This window comes from Gouania willdenowi, chromosome 6 (assembly GCF_900634775.1).
Source record: "Gouania willdenowi chromosome 6, fGouWil2.1, whole genome shotgun sequence".
NCBI classification, from domain to species: domain Eukaryota; kingdom Metazoa; phylum Chordata; class Actinopteri; order Blenniiformes; family Gobiesocidae; genus Gouania; species Gouania willdenowi.
The window spans coordinates 40,187,980-40,212,517 of NC_041049.1; the positions used below are offsets into that span (position 1 = coordinate 40,187,980).

General features: G+C 36.5%; 2 protein-coding genes across 4 annotated transcripts in view; both read left to right on the top strand.

Moving 5' to 3' along the window:
• The first annotated feature begins 87 nt into the window (after nucleotides 1-87).
• fkbp4 (FKBP prolyl isomerase 4) lies at nucleotides 88-16,220 on the top strand. Its single transcript, XM_028450759.1, has 11 exons — nucleotides 88-476; nucleotides 4,867-5,011; nucleotides 5,093-5,235; nucleotides 5,922-6,042; nucleotides 7,262-7,418; nucleotides 8,162-8,252; nucleotides 9,070-9,153; nucleotides 9,265-9,450; nucleotides 9,525-9,668; nucleotides 12,421-12,516; nucleotides 12,598-16,220. Exons 1-11 carry the CDS (start codon nucleotides 378-380, stop codon nucleotides 12,691-12,693), a joined length of 1,362 nt encoding a protein of 453 aa, XP_028306560.1. The 5' UTR covers nucleotides 88-377; the 3' UTR covers nucleotides 12,694-16,220.
• Nucleotides 16,221-19,653: 3,433 nt separating this feature from the next.
• b4galnt3b (beta-1,4-N-acetyl-galactosaminyl transferase 3b) overlaps nucleotides 19,654-24,538 on the top strand; it is a 54,707-nt gene continuing 49,822 nt past the window's right edge. For 2 of the 3 annotated variants that reach the window (XM_028450738.1, XM_028450740.1), the window contains exon 1: nucleotides 19,657-19,813. Coding sequence is in view for 1 of the 3 variants with exons in the window: in XM_028450739.1 (XP_028306540.1) it covers nucleotides 19,807-19,813 (7 nt within the window). In the remaining 2 variants the exon portion in view is untranslated. Of the gene's footprint in view, nucleotides 19,814-24,538 lie in introns of all 3 variants that reach the window. The other variant, XM_028450739.1, reaches the window with a different exon arrangement.

Consider the following 24,538-nt stretch of genomic DNA (forward strand, 5'->3'; position numbering starts at 1 on the left):
CATCATTTTTTTCAATAAATATGTTCGTGAAAGAAAGTATCAGTGTAGTTTTGTTGTGACCCCGCCTCTCCAAGACGCTTCGGTCATTAAACGTATCGCCACCCATGCAGAATTGTCTGGAAAGTTCTCTGCCCTTCTGTGAGTGCTTGTCAGGTGCTAGACTGAGACAACGTGGACTGAATCAACACAGACTGTCTGCTCCACAGACCGGGTTTACAGCGTCAGTGTCTTTAACTTATAACCGCTTCTGAAGGGGAGGATAGTCGGCCCGGAGCTCTGAGTCGGTTTATCAGTGGGTGTTGGGAATTAGTTAGCTGCTATTAGCCCCAGTGTGTGTTTGTGTGTGTGTGGGTGGGTAAGAAAGGACAGTAAGCGCCATGAAGATGACCGCAGAGGAGCAGACAAGTGAAGGACAACACATCATCCCAATGGAAGGGGAGGACATCACGCCAAATAACGATGGAGGCGTTTTGAAGGTAAAATGTGGCTGTTGTTTACCTACGCAGACAGGCTAGGCTAACATTAGCCGATAGGAGCTACATACAGTCACAAACAATAACAACACGCTACCATAATGTATCAGTGCTTTTGCTCCAGTATGGAACATATGCCTGGTCACATATAGGTTCAGGTTCTAGAAGTTTCTGGAGCTTTGGAGGTGAAACTGTTAGAGAAAGAGGATCATGACTGACTGGGATTCTGCATGCACCCATTCACAATGAATGGTTTGCTAAAGCACGCCTTGGGACGCAAACTGGTCCCTGTTGAGACGTTTTACAAACCTTGCAACATTTTGAAGTTTGATAGAAAAGAGATACTGGCGTTAAAATTACTGCTTTATGTATACATGTATTTTTGATGCTTCATATCCTCTCCTAAGTTTAAAAGTGTTATGTTCCTTTATTCAGTCCCTCAAATGTTAGTATTTTGACTTAGTGATACTAATGTGAAACATTCCTTAAAAACATCTTGGTCTACCTACTTAATAAAAACTGAGAACATGGTTAAAAAAAAAAAGCCGTGGCTATTGATACGGATGATACCGTATGAATAGAAAGTCACCTATTCATACGCAGCGCCCCATTGGCCAGTTTAGGTGACGTGAAAGGTGCTCCACGTGACTCAAAGTTCCATCAGTTTTATCTTTAGCTCATATTTATTTTTTGCTAACCCTAACCTTATTTATTTTTTTTTTGTATATGTATTTTTAAAGGTGGAATTTGCCATGTTAAATATGTTAAAATAAAAAAATATATATATTATGACATAAGCAGGAGTCAAACCCACGGCAGCGGAAGGAAGAATTCTTGAGTCAGGCGCCTTAGACCACTCGGCCATCCTGACACGATGAAAAAACACGGACACATTAGAAAAGGTCCAGAAAACGTACCCATAGTCACAGGGGCTATTGATACGTTTCCTATCAATAGCCACTTCGAAAAAAATAATAAAAACATTGCTCAAACACATGTTCCTACAAGGTAAGCAGACTGAGAAAACACCTACAACATTTGATATCAAGATGTTTAGTACCTGTTATTTATGCATATCTATGCACCTTACTATATTTATTACCCAAAATTTGCACATTTATGTAAATAGGTCAATGACGTGACACCTAAACATTGACAAAAGGTTTAAATGCATGAAAAGATACCAAATATGTCGTAACTTAGTATATATGCCTTCACTTTTATACATATATTTAAATGGTAGTTACTAAATGACTTATCTGTAATTCACTCTGTTATTGAAAATGTCCAAATATCATGTGGTGTGACTGTCTGGCCATGACTGCTGTTTTGAAAAAATCTTTAAATTTACTCTAAATCTATTCTAAATTTTTTAAGTATTTTTATTTCCATCATAATATTCATGCAAACCTTGCTCGATGATGAACATTTTATGAAATATCATGCAGTACGGCTGGGTATCGCCAGGTACCTCATGATACAATATGTCACGATAATTTTGCCCGCGGTAACGATGATATCTTGATACATCGATATATCGCAGGAAATTTCATCCTCGATACATCACGATATCTGTCACTTAAGAAATTCAGAATTTATCTACTGCTCTGAATCCATTTCACAGGAATTACAAAACATTGTCAATCAATTTCACATGAATAACAGCCAAGTAAAACAGTCTATACTGCACAGTGGCTCTTTTTAACACACACTGACCACAACTAGTCACATGTCCTGTGTTATGTTTAAGTCTTTAAGGAAAGACTGATACAAAATAATGCTTCACCAAAATATTGGTAATGATGTTTGTGCGAATTAACTTTAAATTATTAAAAAAAAAATGAATGCAGAAAACAGTCATTTCAGAGCTAGTATTATCAACTTCTCTGGACACATGGACACAGTGCTGAATGAACTTGTTTAATGAAAACTGGAAAATTTCACTGCATATGAAAAATAAACATTTCAGTCAGTGCATTACCCTGGCATCGATGGTCTCATCCACAACAACACTCAACCTTTCCCACTATGGATGTAACGATTCACTCAACTCCCGATACGATTCGATTCACGATACTGGGTTCACGATACGATTCTCTCACGATTTATTTTACAAAATGGGACTGTAGACAAATTTTTTTTTTTGGGAAAAAATACGGTACTGTTTTCCTTTTATTTTTCATTGTCAAAAGAATTCCTTGATAAACTATTCAAAACAATGCAATTTAACTAAAAATAAATCTTGAATTAAATAAATAAAGGAATAATACAAATGAAAATGAAGCCTATTAATTTAAATTCTGGTTCTATAATAAACAATGCAAAACTGCATAATAGTTATTTTTCTTTTTAAAAGTGCAACTGAAAATGTATTTTGTGCCTTAACAATTGGACTTTAAAAAAAAAAAAAAAAGTGATTGCAATGATTTACGTCATATTTGTTTGGACCAGCAGAGGGCGCTGGTAACACAGTGGTCGGTTGGCATGCAGATGTCTTGCAGTGAAGAAGAGATGCTATGCTAGCAGATAGAGCTAATAGAAAAACGTGACTTTTACAGATATTCAAGTAATATTACAGATATTAACATATTTAAGAGTAGAAGGCGGCCAGAAAGAAACTATTAGCAGACTCCGCCCTCTGCTGGTTAAAAAAGGTACTGCGATTCAATTTTCAGAAAATCGATATCAACCGTGATACCTATGAATCGATTTTTAACTGCCTTACGATTAATCGTTACATCCCTATTTCCCACGGATCTTCTGTAGCTCTGATGAGATGTTAACACACTGAGCAGGTGAAGCTCTCAGAGCACTGCTGCTCTACACGAGAAATGGATGGAGTTTCAAAGGCACATTAAAGTTAAACAGGCACGGTGGGCTCTGTATTTAGGAGTCAATGATGATTTGCATAGTTTTTTGGCAGTTTAAATGTGTTTTAAAAAAATAAATATATATTTATTTCTTCTGATATTTAATCAGTATTTTTGTGTATTTGTGCAATATTTCAGTGGTTACAAAGCTTTCAATGTGTTGCAGTGGTTACTTGATGCACTTGATTTTATGATGGCAGTGTGTAATGCCTGCAGTATTTATGCAGGCATTTTATTTTTCATATAATCTTTTCAGATCAGTGTTTAACCTGACACAATAGGAGAAATATTTTTTTTCTTTTTTTTGTGCATTGTCAGTAACTCAGGGTGATTTATCCTTAATGTTTTCACTTACAGTTGTTACAATGCTGTCATTATGTTGTCATGGTTACTTTGAGACTTCTACACAGTAGTTTCAGTGAAAAGAAACTTGTTGCACTTTATTTTATGATGGCAGTAGGGATGAAACGATTCCCTCAACTCCCGATACGATTCGATTCACGATATGATTCTCTCACGATTTATTTTACAAAATGAGACTGTAGACAAAGGAGGACTGAAAAATATTCTTTTTTGAAGAAGAAGCCTGTTCATTTAAATTTTGGCTCTACAGTAAACTATGCAAAACTGCATAATAGTTCTTTTTAAAAGTGCATCTGAAAATGTGTTTTGTGCTTTAACAATTGGACTTTAAACCAAATCCTATATCAAAGAAATAATATAAATAAACAAACTTCATTCTCTCTCTTGTTTCTCCCTTTCCTCTCTGTGCCCCTCTTACCTTAGATTTCGCATGTTCTTTCTTTCTCACTTCTTCCATTTTGTCTTGAGAAATCCAAAATGCTTCCACACTTCTGATTTAAAACACGGTGGTGCATCTTGAATTTCAAATTCTAAATAAATAGCACCCTTTGCTGTAAAAAAAAAAAAAAATTATTATTATTTTTTAATTTATTTATTTTTTATAAATACTGCAATTCAATTTTGGACTATCGATGTGAACCGTCACACCATTGAATTGATTTTTAACTGCCTCACAATTAATCTTTACATCCCTAGATGACAGTGTATAACACTGCATTTTCTTTTTTTCAGTGAAAATCTGCAAAAACACTAATAATAAATAATAATGAGGATAGTTTGAATCAAATAGTTTTGACTCAATTTGTCCTCTGAATGATCAATATCTTCTGATGAACATATACAACAAATTGATTTTTCATCTCTACGTTTAATTTTGATATTAACTGGATAGAATATCGCAATAATATCGTATTGTGATATGTATCGTATTGTAACATCTATGCCAATACTCATCCCTCCTCGTTTTCAGAAAATAATCAAACATAAGGACTTTTTTTAGTGTGTATTTTTGTCTTCCAGTTTAAAGCTGATCATTGGTTTCTGTTCTTAATGTGTAAAGTAACTGAAATTACTTGGATTATTGTGAAAACCTCGATATAGGTGCAAAATATGTACTTCGACAAATTGTTGAAGTGTCTTGTGTGTGTGTGTGTTCCCAGCTCGTGAAGAGGGAAGGCAGTGGCATGGAGCTCCCTATGATTGGAGACAAAGTGTTTGTTCACTATGTGGGAACTCTTCTGGACGGAACCACTTTTGACTCAAGCAGAGAACGAGACGAGAAGTTCACCTTCGAGTTGGGCAAAGGTTTGAGTCGCGTCTGATTCTTACCGCAGTGTCCTACAGCGTGGTCACTGTAATCAAATCAGTGCTGTTTTGTTTTTCTAGGGCAAGTGATTAAAGCGTGGGACATCGGTGTGGCCTCGATGAAAGTGGGTGAAATAGCTCAGCTCATCTGTAAGCCTGAGTACGCTTATGGGTCAGCAGGCAGCCCACCCAAGATCCCCCCTAACGCCACTCTGGTTTTCGAGGTAAACTCTTCTCTCATCCAGTGATTTTTGTCTCCTAATACCAGGGGTTCTCAACCTTGGGGTCCCGAGACACTCGGAGGGTGTCGCCAGATGAATTCAAGAAACTAATAATATTATTTGAACAATTTCAGCCCATTTTTGCTTATTTTTAGCCTTTTTCTGCAACTATACCAAACTTGCCATATTTTAACCAATTTTCATCACTTCTTCTTGCCACATTTTTGCTCATTTTTATATATTAAGACATTTTCAGCCATTGTAAACCCTTTCCACCACTTTTCCACCTAATGTCACATATGTTTCACCATATTCCATGTTTTTTTTTGTCATTGTAACCATATTCAAAGTTTGTCATGGCCATTATTTGCCAGTTTAAGGTAATTGTCACTACTTTTTTTTCCTGCCACTTTTAAGCCAATATTGACACTTTGAACCCTTTTTACCACTTTTTCTGTCTGTTTTTGCCAACTCTATTTTGCAACTTTTAACCAATTTCTGTTGTTTTTAAAATCCCATTTAACCACCTTTTCCAACTTTTTGGTCACATTTAACTCATTTTATTTCTGATTAAAACAAGGATTTACATCTTTAAGATGACTATATTCTATGGCCCAAATAATAATAAACTTCCTGGATAACAGTCTATGTCACCTTTACTTCTTACTGAAGTATTTTCCCTCCTGTAGGTAGAATTATTTGAATTTCGAGGTGAGGATGTGACGGAAGAGGAGGACGGAGGAATAATCCGACGCATCATCACCAGAGGACAAGGATACTCCAAGCCTAATGAAGGAGCTGCTGTTGAAGGTTCATTCCATTATTTTTAGAAAGGATTTGTCCAGATTTAACTTTTTAACTTCCAATACCATACCAATATTATGTTCTATGGAATGTAATTTAATCCTACTATTAGGGCTGGGCAAAAAATTTGATTTTCTTTATTCATTGAGTTTGTAGATAAAAACGATTTTTGTTTTGCAAATTTGAGTTTTGAAAAAAAAAAAAAACGATTACTTCTTTGTTTTTTTTGTTTTTTTTTGTTTTCCTTTAAAATTGTTTTTTTTTTTTTTTTTTGGACGGTAATTTTTTTATTCGCACTATGCTGAGATATTAAGGGAAGAGTTTGTTTTTTTTAAATTGTAATGTTATAAAATATGTAGTTATCTGATTTCTTAATCAGAAAATTGAAGCTACTGTGAAGTTGCTGTTGCTCTTTTGCTTAAACCTGGATTAAAGCTTGAAATTGTTGAATGACAGATCCTCATTTACTTTTTATTTTGGAATTGTTCTATGCATTTTAACTCTTGGGGACAATCACAGCAATAAAGTTGCACTTTTGACGATATATCTGATGACTGCAGTCATTTTTAAGTGCAATGTAAAAAAAATAAAAAACATTGAAAGTCGTAATTTTCTTTAAAAAAGATTTTTTTTTTAAAGCAAATTAGCCCAGCCCTATTTACTATATTTACTTATTTCATCGTGTGGAATGTTAGAAAAGTCTTAATCAACTGATTTTACTTGGAGAACAATAATCAACAACAGTAGGGACTGAAAAAAGTGACCCATTTATTAACCAGTTGTTTACACACATTTTAACCTTAAACAGAAGAATATTCTGCAATTTAATAAAATAAATAAGTAAATTAGCAGAGCCTGAACAATGACCTCAATTAATCCAATAAAGACAAATGAGATTGGAGATCCTTTTTTTAATTTTGGTCGTTAATATCAGATTGATATCAATATTGGATCAGGACATCCTTATTTTTAATTTAATGTTTGGATTTTTTTCTTGTGGAGATGGACAGGAGGTTTTATCTCTTCGTTTTCCTACTTTAACAAATTTGGATTGGTAATACTGTGACACGTATTGATAAAATTCCAGTGTCTAAAAAGAGAAGCAAAAAAACCTCAACTCGTTTTCCAGAAAAGCGCATGCTAGGCTAGGCTAGCTTAGCTGAGAGAGGTTCCAGCTCCCTGATGGAGAGATTTCTCTGACGACGACGACTCTTCTGCGTTTTAGTGACTTTGGAGGGAAGCTGCGAAGGCCGCGTGTTTGATCAGAGAGAACTGAAGTTCGAGATCGGAGGTGGAGAAGGTCTTGGTTTGCCTGTGGGAGTGGAGAAAGCCATCATGTCTATGGAGCAGGGAGAGGAGGCGCTGTTCACCATAAAGCCCAAGTACGATCACATTTACACAAAAGAAAATAATTATTATTACTGAACTTTGATTTGTTTACCTCAAACATTAAGTGGGAATGCTTTCTATTATATTTTTTTCAAGCTTTGTATTTATACATTAACGAGTAAATGAAGTATCTTAAATATACATAAATTAGCTACATACTACACATTTATGTATCCATTAATAATGAAACATTCATTTAGTTGCAGATTAATTAGTAGTTTGTGTTCTCACCTTATGGAAGATTTAATGAAGATACAATTACAGATGTGCACTATATCCCACAGTAGTAATGCTTTAATTCATCAGACCTCAGGTAGGGAAAACAGACATCAAATGCGGAATTCCTGTACGGAAACCGAAAAAGCAATGTGAGCCGTTTTTTGTTGCATGGAAATTCCTCACATTCATGTATTAGGACAATATCACGCATATACATGCTATTTTTTCCCCCCAGTAAAAAGATGATTGAATGTCTAGCAAATCAAAGTAAGCTTTATTGTATAAAAGTATAGCAAACTAATGAATGCGTCACATTTCACTCATTATTCTCTCGAAAATATTGCACTATGTAATCACAAGGCTGCTGGAGGTTTTGTGCAAAACTCGAGGGTAAATCGTCAGTTGGTGATGTTTCACTGAAAATGGAAACATCTCTTACTCTGACTGAACCATCACTTAGATGTTTTCATGGTATTTATCTTCCTTCTTCAACTAGCCACATGTCTTTGTTTGTCAGATATGGTTTTGGAGCTGCTGCAAATACGAAATACAACATCCCCGCTGGAGCAACACTACAGTACAGGCTCAAGCTGACGACCTTTGAGAAGGTAAGCAGTGATTCACTCACATCAGCAGCTGTTTCCATTACCCTTGGAAATGTGCAAAATGTAAATAGGTCAATAAAAAATGAAGCAAAGAGGGGCGGGGCTTATGTTTAACAGACCAGGCTGAGACCAGAGCATGTCATCATGTTGCTTTTTCTGAATAAAAAACAGTAAAAAAGCATCACTGCAGGTTGGTCACTCCACATAACTCGCTCTCATCAGTCAAGTTTACAGAGTGACCCAATGGTGCAGAGCTGCTGAAGTGTTGTACGCTTGTTATTAAGGTAGTTTAATCAAGCCTTAATCATGTGTTCATGGTGGTTGGCTGACTACGGGGGTTGATGATGAAATTATTCTAAAAACACACAAAATGGCAAAATGATTCCTGATCACACAAAATGTGTATGGTTGTGTGTGTAGAAACATAATAAAAGTCATAAGAGAATAACTTTTTAAATCAATGAAACCTTGAACTCATTAGTGTCTCAATAGAAGCATGACAAACATTTTCATAAGTAAACATCTGGCTCAATGAAAACTGGTAATGGAAACACCTGAATTAAAAAAAGAAAAGACGCTCAAATATTGCTAAAAAGATTTTACTCGTTTCCATATTGAAATGTATCATTAAAGTTCAATGGAAACACTTTTTACACAATTAACATAGAAAATGATAACGCTTTCAAAGAGAAATTATACTTTGTAGAAACTTAAGAAGTATCGCTTTTATTTAACGAAAAACTGTAATGTAAACACAGCTAGTGTCTTCTAATTCAGAGCAACGATTTTTGTTTGTACATTTAAAGTTTTTGTTTTTTAGGCCAAGGAATCCTGGGAAATGAACACAACAGAAAAGTTGGAGCAAAGCAGCATTGTGAAAGAGAAAGGAACGCAGTATTTTAAGGTAGGTTTCTTCACAAACACGTGAGATATTACCTATAAATATTATAACAGGTATTAACTGTTGCCTAACTAACTGCTTATGAATTGTTGTCTTTGTTTATTCTTCCTTCAGGAGGGGAAATACAAGCAGGCGTCTGTGCAGTACAAACGGATCATATCATGGTTAGAGAATGAATCCAGTTTTTTGGAGGATGACGAGAAGAAATCAAAGAGTCTGCAGCTGGCTGCTCATCTCAACCTGGCCATGTGCTTCCTCAAGCTGCAGGAGCCCACCCAAGCTCTGGAGAACTGTAACAAGGTATGTTGTCATAATTACGTTAAGTTCTGTGTTGTTTTTAGATGATTTCTAAATAATCTTATGTGGTCTTTCAGGCTCTGGAAATCGACGGATCCAATGAGAAAGCTTTGTTCCGACGGGGCGAGGCCCTCTTTGGTATGAAGGAGTTTGACAAAGCCAGAGATGATTTCCAGCAAGTGGTTCAGCTGTATCCTGCTAACAAAGCTGCAAAGAGTCAGGTACATCATCATCGATTTACTGCCCTCCATTTTTATTATCTAGACAAACAGACTGAGTGAGTTTTTATTTGGTTGTCAGGATTTTTTTTTGTCTAGTTTGAGTTATGTTATTTCAGAGACAATATCCCAGTGTTGGTTTTTAAACTAATCAGCAGCTTGTGAAAAAGTATTTACCTCCTTCTTTCGTCATGATTATTTTGCATATTTATCACTCTTAAATGTTTTGGGTTATCAAACCAATCTGAAAATCTGACAAAGCCAACCCAAGTCAAAATAAAATGCAGTTTTTAAATGATGATTTTATTTATTAAGAGGGGGGGAAAGTCCAAACCCATCTGATCCCATTGTTAAAATATGAGTTAGCTGTGTTAGTTTGACTGGCCACACACAAACTTGATTACCGCTATGATTGTTGAATCAAGAAATCACTGAAATAAAACAGACAAAGTGAAGTAAGCTACAAGATTTGAAACAGAACAGGATACACAGAAGTTTAAGAACAAATGAGAAACAAAGTCATTTTGAAGGTTTTCAGACTACAGCCAATCACATTTGGAGCCATTACATATGGAGAACACTGGGAGCAGTGGTGAACCTTCTCAGGAGTGATCGACCAACCAACATTACTCCCAAGAGTGCAACGACAACTGATCCAGGAGGTCACGAATGATCCCAGAACGACCTTCAAAGACCTGCAAGACTCACTGGCCTCAGTTTAGATCAGAGTTAGGACTTAACCGCAAGAAAGACTCAAATGGTAACAATGGATCCATGGGAGAGTTCAACTGCAGGCTAAAAACAACACAAAGGCCAGGAAATAACTTAATGATCCCCAAGTCTTTTGGAGGAATATTCTGTGGACCAACAAGGCAAAAATTGAAGTTTTTGGAAGTTGTGTATCTCGATACATCTAGAGTAAAACAAAAATAAAAAATCATCAGCATCTGATTAAAAAATAACATCACACCAACAAGCAAGCATGGTGGTGGCAGAGGTATTACCTGGGGCTGCTTCACTGCTTGCTGTGATTGATAAAACTATGAATTGTTCCATCTTCCAGAAAGTCCTGATGGTGAAGGTTGGACCATCAGTTTGTTCCTTAAAGAGCAAGTGCTCTTGGGTTGTGCAGCAGGACGACAAACCAAAATAGCAGCAAATTCGCCTCTGATTGGCTCAAATAAAACCAAATGAAGTTTTTGCACAGGCCAGGTCAAAGTCTAGAAGTCTATTCAATGGGCATGCTCTAATGTGACATGAACAGGAAGTTCATGCTCAAAAACCTTCAAATAAGGCTGAGTTAAAACCATTCTGGACAAAAAAGTGGGACAAAATTCCATCACAGTGATGATAAAGACGTGTCATCACTTATTGCAAACACTTGATTTCAGTTATTGCTGCAAAGGGAAACACCACCAGCTGTTAGATTCAGGGGGCAATTGCTTTTTCACATGGGGTCAGGTGGCTTTGGATTTTCTTTAAGGGTTTAATCAAATCATCATCTAGAAACTGGAGGCAAATATCCTTGGGGTCAGATTGACACCAAGCTTAAAATGTGTTAAAATATTTGTGAATAATAGGAAGATTAAGTGTGATAAATATGCAAAATAATCAGGAATAAGAAAGGGGGCCAATACTTTTTCACGGCACTGTAACAAGATGCTCACACATTGTCTCTTTTTCTCTGAATCCAGCATATTTCTTGGCTTTTTGTCAATAACTAACATCCTTTTGATTGGAGTAAATATTTGACTTTTTTTGTTTATTACTAAGGGTGTATCAATTCATCCATTAGATTGATGAATTGATATATATATTTCAACTACATTGATCTAAGGGTGTGCAATCTGACGATATTAGATCATTAAGGATTAAAACATGATGACAATCTGCCAAATCACAGAGATCGTAGAACCGTCTGTATTGCACATATTAACCCTTACTGTGTCTAGTCTGTGCCATACAACAAAACAGAGAAGCTGGTGAGCAAGAAATTGATGGAACCACTTTTGGGTCCAGTGTGTGAAACACTTTGGCTTTAACACAGATGGAAATATTCTAAAGGAGTCGCTCGCTATCCACCATCTACTACCAGGCCCTTCTGAAAGCGTTCACTACAGCAGCAGCACATGTAGCATTAGCTCATTAGCATTAGCTCTGCAGAAGCCTCATGATAACCATCATGTTAAATGAAAAGTATCAGGTTCAACCTCTGCTTATTTAACCTGAACAGATTTTGGTTGCACTTTGTTTTTGATATTAATATTGTTTTTTCATTAATCCAAAAAAACGCTTTCCAGTCTGCAGCAGTAAATGATGATCCACTGTATCAAAAGCTGCACTGAGATCTATGAGCACCAGAACTGAGACCAACCCTCTGTCTGAGGCTAAGAGGAGATCATTGGTTACTTTTTTACTAAGGTAGTCTCTGTGCTGTGATTGGCCTATAACTAGACAAATCACTTGGATTAAGAAACATCAGTGCCTGTATTCACAAAGCATCCTAAGGCTGGTTGAATTATTATTTTGGATAAAAAGTTAGTGAATCGATTTCAAGTCATTGAATCGTTCTAAATTAACCAATATCGTCTTTGAATCGAATCGTTACACCCTTGTTTATAACTTTATAAAAAATTATTATTTTTTTTTTTTTTAATCTATGTAGTTTTTTTTTTTTCTCGTGCCAATTTTTGTCTGGATCTAGCGTTGACTTTTGGAGTCAGAAAGTTCTAAGAACATGTTTTTATCCCGTCAGGTTGTTCTCTGTCAGAAACGCATCAAAGAGCAGCACGAAAAGGACAAACGTTTATACGCCAACATGTTCCAGAAGTTTGCAGAAAAAGACTCAAAGGTAAGGTGATCATGCACCACTAGGGGGTGCAGTATGCCACACGTTCAGATGTTGCTAATGTGTTTGTGTTTGTGTGAACAGAGAGAAGCAGAGAAGATGAAGGACGATAACAAAGCCAACGATGACGAGATGGAGGTGGAAAACGGAGAGAAAGAAGTGGGTGAAACCAAAGCGTAGAAAAGGTTTCACTGCTTCAGACTTTTCAACAAACTCGACCCTTTGTTGGTGTTTCAGGTGTGTGTATGTGTGTGTTGACAAGCACTGTACCTGGACACGCTTTGGTTGACCTCCATGTTTTGTTGTTTGGTTTTCTTTTTTTTTTTTTGCTTACCTTTGTTTTGCTGTGGCAGCTAGCTGAGTGGGCGGGGCTTCCTGAGTTGATGGCACTGTGGGATGTGGATTTTTTTTTTTTTTTTTTTTGAAGGCCAATGGAGTTGCTTGTCCGCACTGGCGGCCATCTTGCCTCGGTCAGCTCTCCTCCCCATAACATGATGTAGTAGTGGTGCATGCACTATTTAAATAACCATAACTTGCTAAATTTTCTACCAATTTTCAAACAGTTTGATTTATTATAAAAGTCAAAGGTGTAATAACACTGCACTTATAGATAATTTTGATCCACTTCCGGTCAAAAGTTTGGGATCACCTACTTATTTCCCCATTGGACTTCAGATAGGTGCAATGAACACACACGGTATTTATGTCAATATATGAGCTACTAAACCTCAGTGTACAGAATGGCAACATTAGAGAAATGTATATTTTTATAAAAGGAATATTACTAATGTAATAAAATAATTTGAATTATTACATGTTTAGTTTAAACAAGTATTGATTCAAAATATTGTATTAGTAATGTTTTATAAAAATGACATTTATTTGCAATAAAAAATATGTTCAACATTTCCCGTTACAAATATACAATCAAGAAATGCTACATGTGTAAATCCCAGAACTAGATTACTGTGGAGGTATAAACATGGGGGACAAATAAGAAATGACCCAAAAACATAGTGAAATCACAAATAATAAATATTCATTACACCGCATTCCAAATTATTATGCAAATTATATTTTTCTCAGATTTTCTAAATAGTCAAAGCAAATGGCATAATTTAAGTCCTTAACCCTTAGAGTATAATTTGAATGTTATTGAACAAACAATGATAACAGTATTTTTTCCAAAAATAATCAACTTCAAATGTACTGTTCCAAATAATTATGCACAGCAGAGTTTCAAAACATATCATAGGTTGTAAAGAACTGAAAATGGCCATTTGTTGAATTTGCAATATTGTGTCATATTTACTGAAATCAAAAGCCATTTCAGTCAAAAACCTTTTACCAGGTCAACGTACAGTAACCGCCTCCCACCCTCATAGATCTTTTGTTTGAGGATGCTCCAAAGGTTTTCATTTGGGTTGAGGTCAGGGGAGGATGGAGGCCACATCATGAGTTTCTCTTCTTCATGCCCATAGCAGCCAAAGGTGCAGAGGTATTCCTTGCAGCATGACATGGTGCATTGTCATGCATGAAGATGATTTTGTTAGAGGAAGCACGGTTCTTCTTTTTGTTCCATGGAAGAAAGTGGTCTGTCAGAAACTCCACATACTTTTCAGAGGTCATTTTTATTGCAAGGTTCGACAAAGTCACAATAGACAAATGGAAGATAAAAATATGTAAACAGTGCCACCCATTGGTAAAATTACCACACTACAACTCTCCCACTTAATTTTACAATGGAATTTAGAACCATTTAATTAATAGTACAGAGCTGCGCTCTCCTTGCTCACGCACACAGTCACCTTCAAGAACACATTTTGGTTCTTGAACTTTTACAATTTTTTCTTTTTTTTTTTTTTTTTGAACAGGCAGCATTCTGTGTTCACCTGTCAAGCACAAACCACCTCTTTTAAAGACTAAAAAGACGCCTCTGAGTTGATCAAACCTCTGTTTAGTTAAGGGCTTGGTCAAGATGTCTGCTTTCATGTGATTTGTTGGACAGTAACGCAGTTCTATTTGTCCATTTTGTACACATTCACTTATGTAGTGGTAGCAAATGTCTGTGTTTAGTTCTGGAGTGATCCACAGGAATCTTTGCCATTGCGATGGCTCCTTGGTTGTCTTCCTTGATCACTGTGGGCGTGGCCTCATTCCAAAACAGTAAGCGTCTCAGCCAGATACCTTCTTGAGCAGCTTGACTGAGTTCGACATACTCGGCCTCAGCTGTTGAAAGTGCAACTGTTGCCTGTTTCTTGCTGACACATCTCACGGCTGCTCCGTTCAGTAGAAACATGTTGCCTGTTGTCGAGCAGCGATCATGCTGATCTCCAGCCCAGTCTGCATCTGAGAATCCGGTCAAATTTTTCTGGCAGAAACCTTCCTCATTGTGCCTTTGTTTGCACAAACCTGTGTGTGCTCTGAATCAGCCACAAATCTTTTAACAGTACGATGATCAAGCTTAAGCTTTTGTGAAATATCTAAGGTTTTCATTCCTTGTACAAGGCATTCACGCTTTTCAGCAGCAGAGATCCTTTTTCTTTCCGATATTGCTTGAAAATGGTGATCTGCTTAATAATGTGGAATGTCCTAAAGTGGTTTTTTCTTTAACCAGGCAAACTAATTATCACAGGTGTCTGTGATTGATTTTAGTCATCCAAAGTGCCCTGAGACACAATACCATCCAAGAGTTTAATTGAAAAACTAAAAAATGAAACCTTTGACACTTAAATACAATTTGCATATTAATTTGGAACGTGGTGTACATGATGTAATGATACTTTAAGAATAACCGCTTTAAAGTAGTTATAAAAATATGTCCAAATCAACGTTTGTAAGAAACCAAACAGTTTGTAAATCCGTCAAGATTTCAGCGAGCTAAAAGTATTTACATGTGTGCAGATCACTCACCTTCCTTCAGGTTCCACAGACTCCGTCAGAGAGCTGCCCGAGTAAAGATGGCCGCCGGTGATGACATTAAAGACTCCGCCGTAAGACATCTAGCCTTTATTATAGATATCTATGCCCCCCTCCCCTCCCCCTCTCAGGCCACAGCTATTGAACTGTGCATGTTTGCACCGCAAGAATCAAAAAAAGTGTGTGAATTCATCACCTGTCAAAGGGCTAAAAAAACCCCCACCCCTCACTGGGCCTCCTGATCAACGCTTGGAGGCGCGTCTCGGATGTTCACATGTTTTTGAATGTTAGCACCCGCGTTCCAGAGTGTGTATGTAGCAGCACCGTGGGTGGGCGGAGTCACACATCAACGAGTAGCTTCTCCCCCCCTTTGTTCAACCCAAAGACGGAACTCCCTCCCTCCATTCTTTAATATTAGGATACACAACTGTTCACTTTTACTCTGAAGATATTCGTATCATAGCGTTTCTCCCTCTCCTGTTTGTTGTGCTGGTTATTTCTGTTAGACGTTAAAAAAAAAACAATTCTTGAACTGGAAATGTGTATTTTTGAGCAGCTATGGTAGAAAGGACCTCTGTCCTCTCCTGGACACACTCGACTAACAAACGGTGAAGTCTTAGTCTTAATTTACTGTAAAGAAAAAGAAGAATAAATGTGTGTGAAGATGTGTAAGTTTACTGCTCAACAGATACAGACTTTTCTTTGTCAGCAGGTAGTCTGTTTCTTTCTATGTTGGGAAAACGTCACTGATTCGTCTGTTCTGACAGGGTTGTAATAAACAATAGCAAAAAAAACTATTGTGGGTTTTATTTTGTTTTCAGAAGAAGAAAAAACATCAAACTTTGTGTCAAAATGTTAAAAAAAATTCAGACTTTTTCAAATTTCATGAAAAATACAACAATTTGCAATCACAAATTTTAGAGCAGTGCAAAGCAAAAAAATTATATTTTTCATGCTCAAGATTCTTGGGCGCACACCCCAGTTTAGGAACCACTGCCATAGACAAAATTAAACTTAAATTTGGGTTCAATAAAGCACGCAGTTACAAATTTAATGAAGATGTAGTTTAAATAAAGGAGTACAGGATGTAAATTTGTAGTCTGTGATGTCACGTTCAAGAAATAATGAAGGAAAAGATTGTAAGGGGTTATTTTTATGACAGTAAAACAGAATAGAGCAAAGGTGACAATGGAGTAAAATTCAGTTTACAGCCTTTTATCTTAAATATAAAGTCCATCTGAGATCATAATGATGGTTAAAGTCTAACTTAACTTTATTGCTGCAGTAAAAATATGAATCTAAAAATAAAAAGCTGTGTTTTTCGACCTTTGGGTTGGGACCCTACTTACGGAAGAAGATAAGGGCCACTGAAGAAAAAAAAACAAGGTCCAATATTTTTATTATTATTAAATCTTCTGAGTAAAAAGAAAAACTTTTTTTCTCAAAACAATAAATTGAAACACAAAACAATTTTAAACGACTGTTCAATACTTTCACTTTGTCAAATATAAATTTAGTTCAAATTAAATGTAGTATAAACAAAAAAGAAATCCTGGCTACTCTGTATTTATTATCTATGACAAACGTGATCAAAAACTGATGCCAGAAAAAAAACTCTTTGGGGTCGTCAAATATTTGTGATATAAAAATAGGGTTGATCCAAAAAAGGTTGTGACCCACTGGTCTAAAGAGTTAAAATGAAAAGTTATCTTTGTGTTTTGTAGTGATCCAACCTGCTGTGATTGATGAGCTCAGAAGCCTAGTTTCTTAGAAGGCTTAGCACATTGATCACAGAGCTTTGTAACGGAGATCATTTCACGGATGTAGTGAGGAGCCTCGACTCTTTTTGCTCCTTAGTTTGATGAAAACGGCAGGAAGAAGGAAGTCCTGCTTATGTTACATCAACAACTCCCTAAAATTACTAATAGAAGTGTTTTCACAATGTATTTAACAATAAAACCTACAGTAGATTTATTTAACAGCATCTTATTGTCCATGCAGTCAGTGGATTAGAGAGGAAAGGTTTTCAGAGAAAAAATAGAATAAAGCAGATGAAAACATTGACCAACAGAAGCACATTAGATTATTGTTTATCTGTGATTGTGCAGTAACAAACAGAATAATTACATAGTAAAATGCCCTGTATAAGCTGCTTATATCAGCCTGCTATACCACATAAACTGAAAGCTCATATAAATTACAGTATGTCATTTGAGTCTTTAATTTAAAAGGAAAAAAGTGAGTAAAATGTAGTTAATTAAAAATATTTGCCTATACTTTTATTTATTTGCTCTGAGTTTGACCTGTTATCATTTTATGCTTTACCTTATTAAATAAAGGTAAAAGTAGAGTCATAGATGACATATTTAAACAGAAACCACTATTCGTTCAACAAATTAATTGAACTTTATATTTATATATACACTGAACAAAAATGTGAATGCAACACTTTTGTTTTTGCTCCCATTGTTCATGTGCTGAACTCAAATATTTAAAACTTTTTCTATATACACAAAAGACCTACAGTGGATAAAAAAGTCTACACACCCTTGTTCAAATGCCAGGTTTTTGTGATGTAAAAAAATTACACCAAGATAAATAATTTCACAATGTTTTCCACCTTTAATGTGACCTATAACCTGTACAATACAATTGAGAAACAAACTGAAATGTTTAAAGGGGAAAAATAAAAACTTCAGATAACCTGGTTGCATAAACATGCACACCCTTAAACTAATACTTTGTTGCAGCCCCTTTGGCTTTTATTCCAGCACTCAGTCTTTTTGGGTCAGAGTCTATCAGTGTGGCACATCTTGATGAAGCAATATTTGCCCACTCTTCTTTACAAAACCGCTCCAAATCTGACAGATTGCAAGGTCATCTCCTGTGCACAGCCCTCTTCAGATCATCCCACAGATGTTCAATCAGATTCAGGTCTGGACTGTGGCTGGTCCATTCCAAAACCTTAATCTTATTCTGGTGAAGCCATTCTTTAGTTGATTATGCTGTGTGCTTAGGGTCATTGTTGCGTTGAAAGATAAAGTTCCTCTTCATCTGATCAGGGAGGCTGCCAAGAGGCTGACAGTAACATTGAAGGAGCTGCAGGAAGGGCAAGGGCTGGCTGTGTAGTACATGTGACAACAATATCCATGTCTGGGCTATGGGGTAGGGTGGCAAGATGGAAGCTTTATTTTACTAAGAAAAACATCCAAGCACGGCTTCATTTTGCAAAAACACATTTGAAGTCTCCCAAACGCATGTGGGAAAATGTGTTATGGTCCGATGAAACCAAGGTTGAACTTTTTCCAAAAGGTATATTTGGCACAAAAACAACTCTGCTCATCACTAAAAGAACACCATACCTACAGTGAAGCATGGTGGTGGCAGCATCATGTTTTGGGGCTGTTTTTCTTCAGCTGGAACTGGGGCCTTAGTCAGGGTGGAGTGAATTATGAACAGTTCCATATACCAGGCAGTGTTGGCACAAAATATTGGGGCTTCTGTTAGAAAGCTGAAGATGAAGAAGAACTTTATCTTTCAATGCAACAATGTCCCTAAGCACACAGCCAAATCAACTAAAGAATGGCTTCACCAGAATAAGATTAAGGTTTTGGAATGGACCAGCCACAGTCCAGACCTGAATCCGATTGAACATCTGTGGGATGATCTGAAGAGGGCTGTGCACAGGAGATGACCTTGCAATCTGTCAGATTTGGAGCGGTTTTGTAAAGAAGAGTGGGCAAATATTGCTTCATCAAGATGTGCCACACTGATCGACTCTGACCCAAAAAGACTGAGTGCTGGAATAAAAGCCAAAGGGGCTGCAACAAAGTATTAGTTTAAGGGTGTGCATGTTTATGCAACCAGGTTATCTAAAGTTTTTTATCTTTTAAGGTTTCAGTTTGTTATTTCAATTGTATTGTACAGGTTATAGGTCACATTAAAGGTGGCAAAAGTTGTGAATTTTTTTATCTTGGTGTCATTTTTTTACATCACAAAAACCTGGCATTTGAACAAGGGTGTGTACAATTTTTATATCCACTGTATTTCTCAAATATTGTTCACAAATGTGTCTGAATGTGTGTTAGTGAGCACTTCTCCTTTGCAGAGATAATCCATCCCACCTCACAGGTGAGGAATATCAAGATACTGATTAGACAGCATGATTAATGCACAGGTGTGCCTCAGGGTGGCCACAATAAAAGGCCTCACACAGTGCAACACATCTCTATTGCATAGAATTGATCAGGTTGTTGATTATGGCCTGTGAAATGTTGCTCCACTCCTCTTCAATGGCTGTACCAAGTTGCAGGAACTGGAACACGCTGTCGTATACGCCGATCCAGAGCATCCCAAACATGATCACTGGGTGACATGTCCGGTGAGTATTCTGGCCTTTCAAGAACTGGGATGTTTTCAGCTTCCAGGAATTGTGTACAGATCCTTGCAACATGGGGCCGTGCATTATCATGCTGCAACATGAGGTGATGGTCACGGATGAATGGCACAACAATGAGCCTCAGGATCTCATCACAGTATCTCTGTGCATTAAAAATGCCATCAATAAAATAACAATAATTCATTCATCACAAAAATATAGTTTTGATTAAAAAAACGGATTCATTTTAAATTTGTATGTCATTTATTCATTGATTAAAAACAAAGCTATTTAATATTAACACAAGTGTTCCCAAGTGTTGAAATAAAAGGGAGCAGAAAGAAAATTAATCAACATAGAAAAAACAATACAATAAGCAACAATAATAATAAATGTAACATCTATAAAATATTTCCTGAACATACTGGCTTTAATTGTTCTTTTAGATTTAGGATTATTTATACTTCTAATTCGTGAGCTTTTAACTGAATGAATAATGAGTTTATTGGCTCTATAATGTTTTAAAGTGATTATTTTTATTGGCTTTTTTGTTTTGAGTTTGTCTTGTAAGCATCTCCCCAAACTTCAACACAGCAGGACAGATATGTAACAATCATTTATAATATGTTCTATGCTTTGTTATCTAAAGAATACTGTACCTTGTATTAATTTCCACATGAGCTGCATCAGTGACAGTGGCAGAGGCGTAAAGTGTACTGATATATTCCACTCAAGTAGAGGTACTTGATTGAAACTGTACAATTATAAGTAAGTCATACATAAAATACTCAAGTACAATGGAAAAGTAGCTCAATTAAATAGTACTCAAAATAAAAGTTACTAGTGACTTTCACCCCTCTATCTATATATATATGTGTGTGTGTGTGTGTAGTTGGTAATAAATCTTGCCACGGTTCCCTTGCATACAGTAAACATCTCATGTATAAACTTAAAAAGGAAGAAACCAGATTTACCACAACTGTTTTATTCAACACATAATAAAGTAGGCCTAATGCACAGTGATATTGTGATACATATCATAAACTAGCTGCACCATATTTTTGTGTATTTCTTGATCTTCAACAAAATCATAGTTTGTTACATTTAATCTGATTGAATTTACTCAGTATCGGTTGGGTGTAAAAATTTAACAAATTACTTTATTTCTTTTAAAACGTATTTGTAAAATTACTTATTTAGAAATATACTCAAAAATATTAATACCGATAAAAGCAACTCAGTTACAGTAACGCGAGCACTTGTAATCCATGGCTTTCAACCCTGGACGGTGGAGATGAAAAAGTCCCTTTAAACATAAAGAAAGCAGCAGCAGAAAGGGCCTCAGGTTGTGTATATATTAATATAACCTTGTAACCTTATGGTGGCAGGTCACGGATGGTCATTTCCTCAATCTGATCGGTTTTTGTTTACCGCGAGCGTTCAGAAAAGGAAGAAATACAACCGGAAGTAGCTGCAGCTCTACCTTGTTGATGAGAAGAAGCTCTTTCAGGTGAGCTGTGCAGCGCTCCAATCCTACGGCGTCAAGCTAGGAGAAAACACCCAAACAACTTCCGCTAACAGCTTTCAAAATAAAGTGCGGAAGCCAATGACTTTTAACAGAGCGTGACAAACTCGAGGCCCAGGGTCCAAATACGGCCCTTTAGAGCAGTGGCCCTCAACTGGTAGTACCGAACCTGTTTTTTAGATGACAACATGCTTCAAAGTGCTTCAGTTCTGAAATAAATTTTATTAATATACTATTACCTCTGGGGAATAGTAACACATTTTTCAATTTGTCATTACTGCTTCGAAAAAAATATTCTCCATGATATAATTTTTGTTTTTATATACGTATACATATTTGAAGTGAAAAAATGAAAGGATACATTTTATCAGCATAACCCACAGTTTTATTCCAAACAATAGATTTTTCACGTGCGTCATCAACCCAGAAGTCGCCATTTTGGTGATATTGCAGCAACAAAACAAATCGCACGTACACAAGCAAATTCCGAATTTCAAGAGGAAAGTGTGAATTATTGCCGTGTTTTTGGCTGTACCATCGGTCAGACCCTGAAAAACATTTGGAGTTTCATAGACTGCCAATAGTTAACAAATCAGGGAGAACAAAGTCAAAAATAATCAGAGGAAAGGAGGCGCTTGTGGCTAGCAAAGCTAAACCAGGATCTAGGGGCAGAAATCTGAACATCTGAATTTGTTCAGCTCATTTCTTGTCACGTAAGTGAATTGTTGATGGCAGCGGCTCTTAACTAATTTTCTTGTGTGATGATAATGTTATTCATATCAAGCTACTGCATGTGGCATTATTGACTTAATATAATCACATTTAATAGCCTTCCACAGTAGCAACACAGTTCTTAAACTGTAGAGCTAAAATGTGCTGTATTTCTTTTTGTATTCCAGGTAAAAGGTCTGAACTTTTCCTGTTATTGCATTACTTACTTTGGCCTTCACAACACATCTGTCATTGATGAATTGATCCACACACCATCTGGTTATGGGCCTCCAAACTTCTATAAGATTTAAGGTCTTCCGCTGCATATGGGCTTTGTGAGAAATCCAGGTAGTTGACGATATCAGGATGCATAATAGACGGAAGACTCTCCGGGTCGTCATTGATCCAAGACGAGGGAGCCGACTCCTGTGGACCAAGTCCTTCCCTGTATGCCATAGCATCTATAATGCATTTTGAGGAGCTGTTCTGTGGTTTATCCATCGCAATAATTCACAATTTCCTCTTGAAATTCAGGCTTTTCTTGTGTGGGTGCTGTTTGTTTTGCTGCTGCTTATCGCCAAAATGGCGACTTCTGGGTTGATAACGCGGTTGATGACGCACCGTGAAAACCCTATATAAAGTAGGCCTAATGCACAGTGATATTGTGATACATATTGTATACTAACTGCACCATATTTTTGTGTAAGTATTTCTTGACATTGAAAAAATCATTCGTTTGTGTTAGCTTTTTTTGAAAAGGTTGATAATTGGTCCTAAAGCCAAATCAATTGAGAACCACCGCTTTAAAGCATCCAAAGTGGGCTGCAAGAGAAAGTCAAAATAGTCATTGTGTAAATCATTGGTTCTCAAACTTTTCAGCCTACGACCCCAAAATAAAGGCTTCAGAGGCTGGGGACCCCCACTGTACCTGAAGGTGATTAAGCATTGTAGAACAGTCATGTGGTGACAGGGTCATCTATAAGGGGGAATAAAGGGGAGAGATTTTTGGGGCACATCCATAAAGTCAGTAAAATAATGGTCCATTGTTCTATGAATCTGTGATAAACACATATATTTATTCTTCTGAATAATATCCACTGTTATCCAGGAAGTTTATTATTATTTGGACAATATATATAGTGATCTTAAAGATGTAAATCCTTGTTTTAATCATCCATAAAATGGGTTAAAAGTGACCAAAAATGGTGGAAAAGTGATGAAATGGAATTTTAAAAAAACACATAAATTGGTCCAAAAACAAACAGAAAATGTGGTGAAAAGGGTTAAGTGTCAATATTGGAACAGTGAGTTTAAAATGGCAAATAATGGGCATCACAAATTATGACAATAATAGGTCAACATATGTAATATTAGGTGGAAAGGGTTTACAAGCGTTAATGTTTTGTAACTAGAAAAATGTGCAGAAAAGGCATTGAAATTTGATTAAGTGGCAGAAATGGGAGTAAAGTAGCAAAAATGAATTAAAAGGAGCAAAAACATGTCAAGAAAAAGTGATAAATAGGTTTAAATATAGCAAGTTTGGTGTAGTTGCAGAAAAAAGTAAAAAGAAGCAAAAATTGCTCAGAAAATTCTTGAGAACCTCTTGTGTAAAATAACACACTAGTTCAGTTGTGAATATCTCAGTTTATCCAACTACACTAATTCAATGATCCTCGAGAATACTTGCAAGGGTTAATTTCCCCCCACAATTTTTCTCCTGCAATTTCTTCCAAAGAATTCTATAAAATTCCTCTAAATTACACAAAAATTAGTCACAAAATAAAGGATTTTTGAAGTGAACACCCTGCAGGCACTGATATCTACAACTGTATATCAAGAAACATACAGGTGGATTTGAGTCTCCCATCAGTCCTAATGTTGGCCTTGATTCAGACTGACTGAGGAGTGGGTGTGTGTTACGCTTCTTAAATATAAATTTAGAATGCCTTCAAAATGTCTCAAAGGAAGAAAATCAGTGATATTCCAGTTACCTGTGAAAGGTCATTATATGTGACAGCTAATTAATGTATTGTAGCCTATAGATTATAGGTATGGAAGCCTGTTTGCACCACTAAAAAACAAATACAAAAATCACCATGGTGGGGCGGTGTGTAGCTCAGTGGGTTGAGCGCCCGCCCCATGTACGGAGGCTGTAGCTCCTCACCTGCAGCGGGTCCAGGTTCGATTCCCGGCCTGGGACCCCCTCCTGCGTGTCATTCCCTGCTCTCTCTCACCCCCTTCCTGTCAAGCAACTGTCATATAAAGGCCACTAGAGCCAAAAAAATCCTTTAAAAATAATAATAAAAAAAAAAATCACTCATCTCAAGATACAGTGGAAGCTATAATGGCCTCATGTAAAGGATTCTCAATATTTGTTAGTGGTGAATCAACCCAAAGTTGTGGTCCAAAATAAAAATGAAGTCATGTGAAGAAAATTGTGTCTAATATCCCAAGAAAGAGTAACATTTATTCTATAAATTAAAACAGATCAC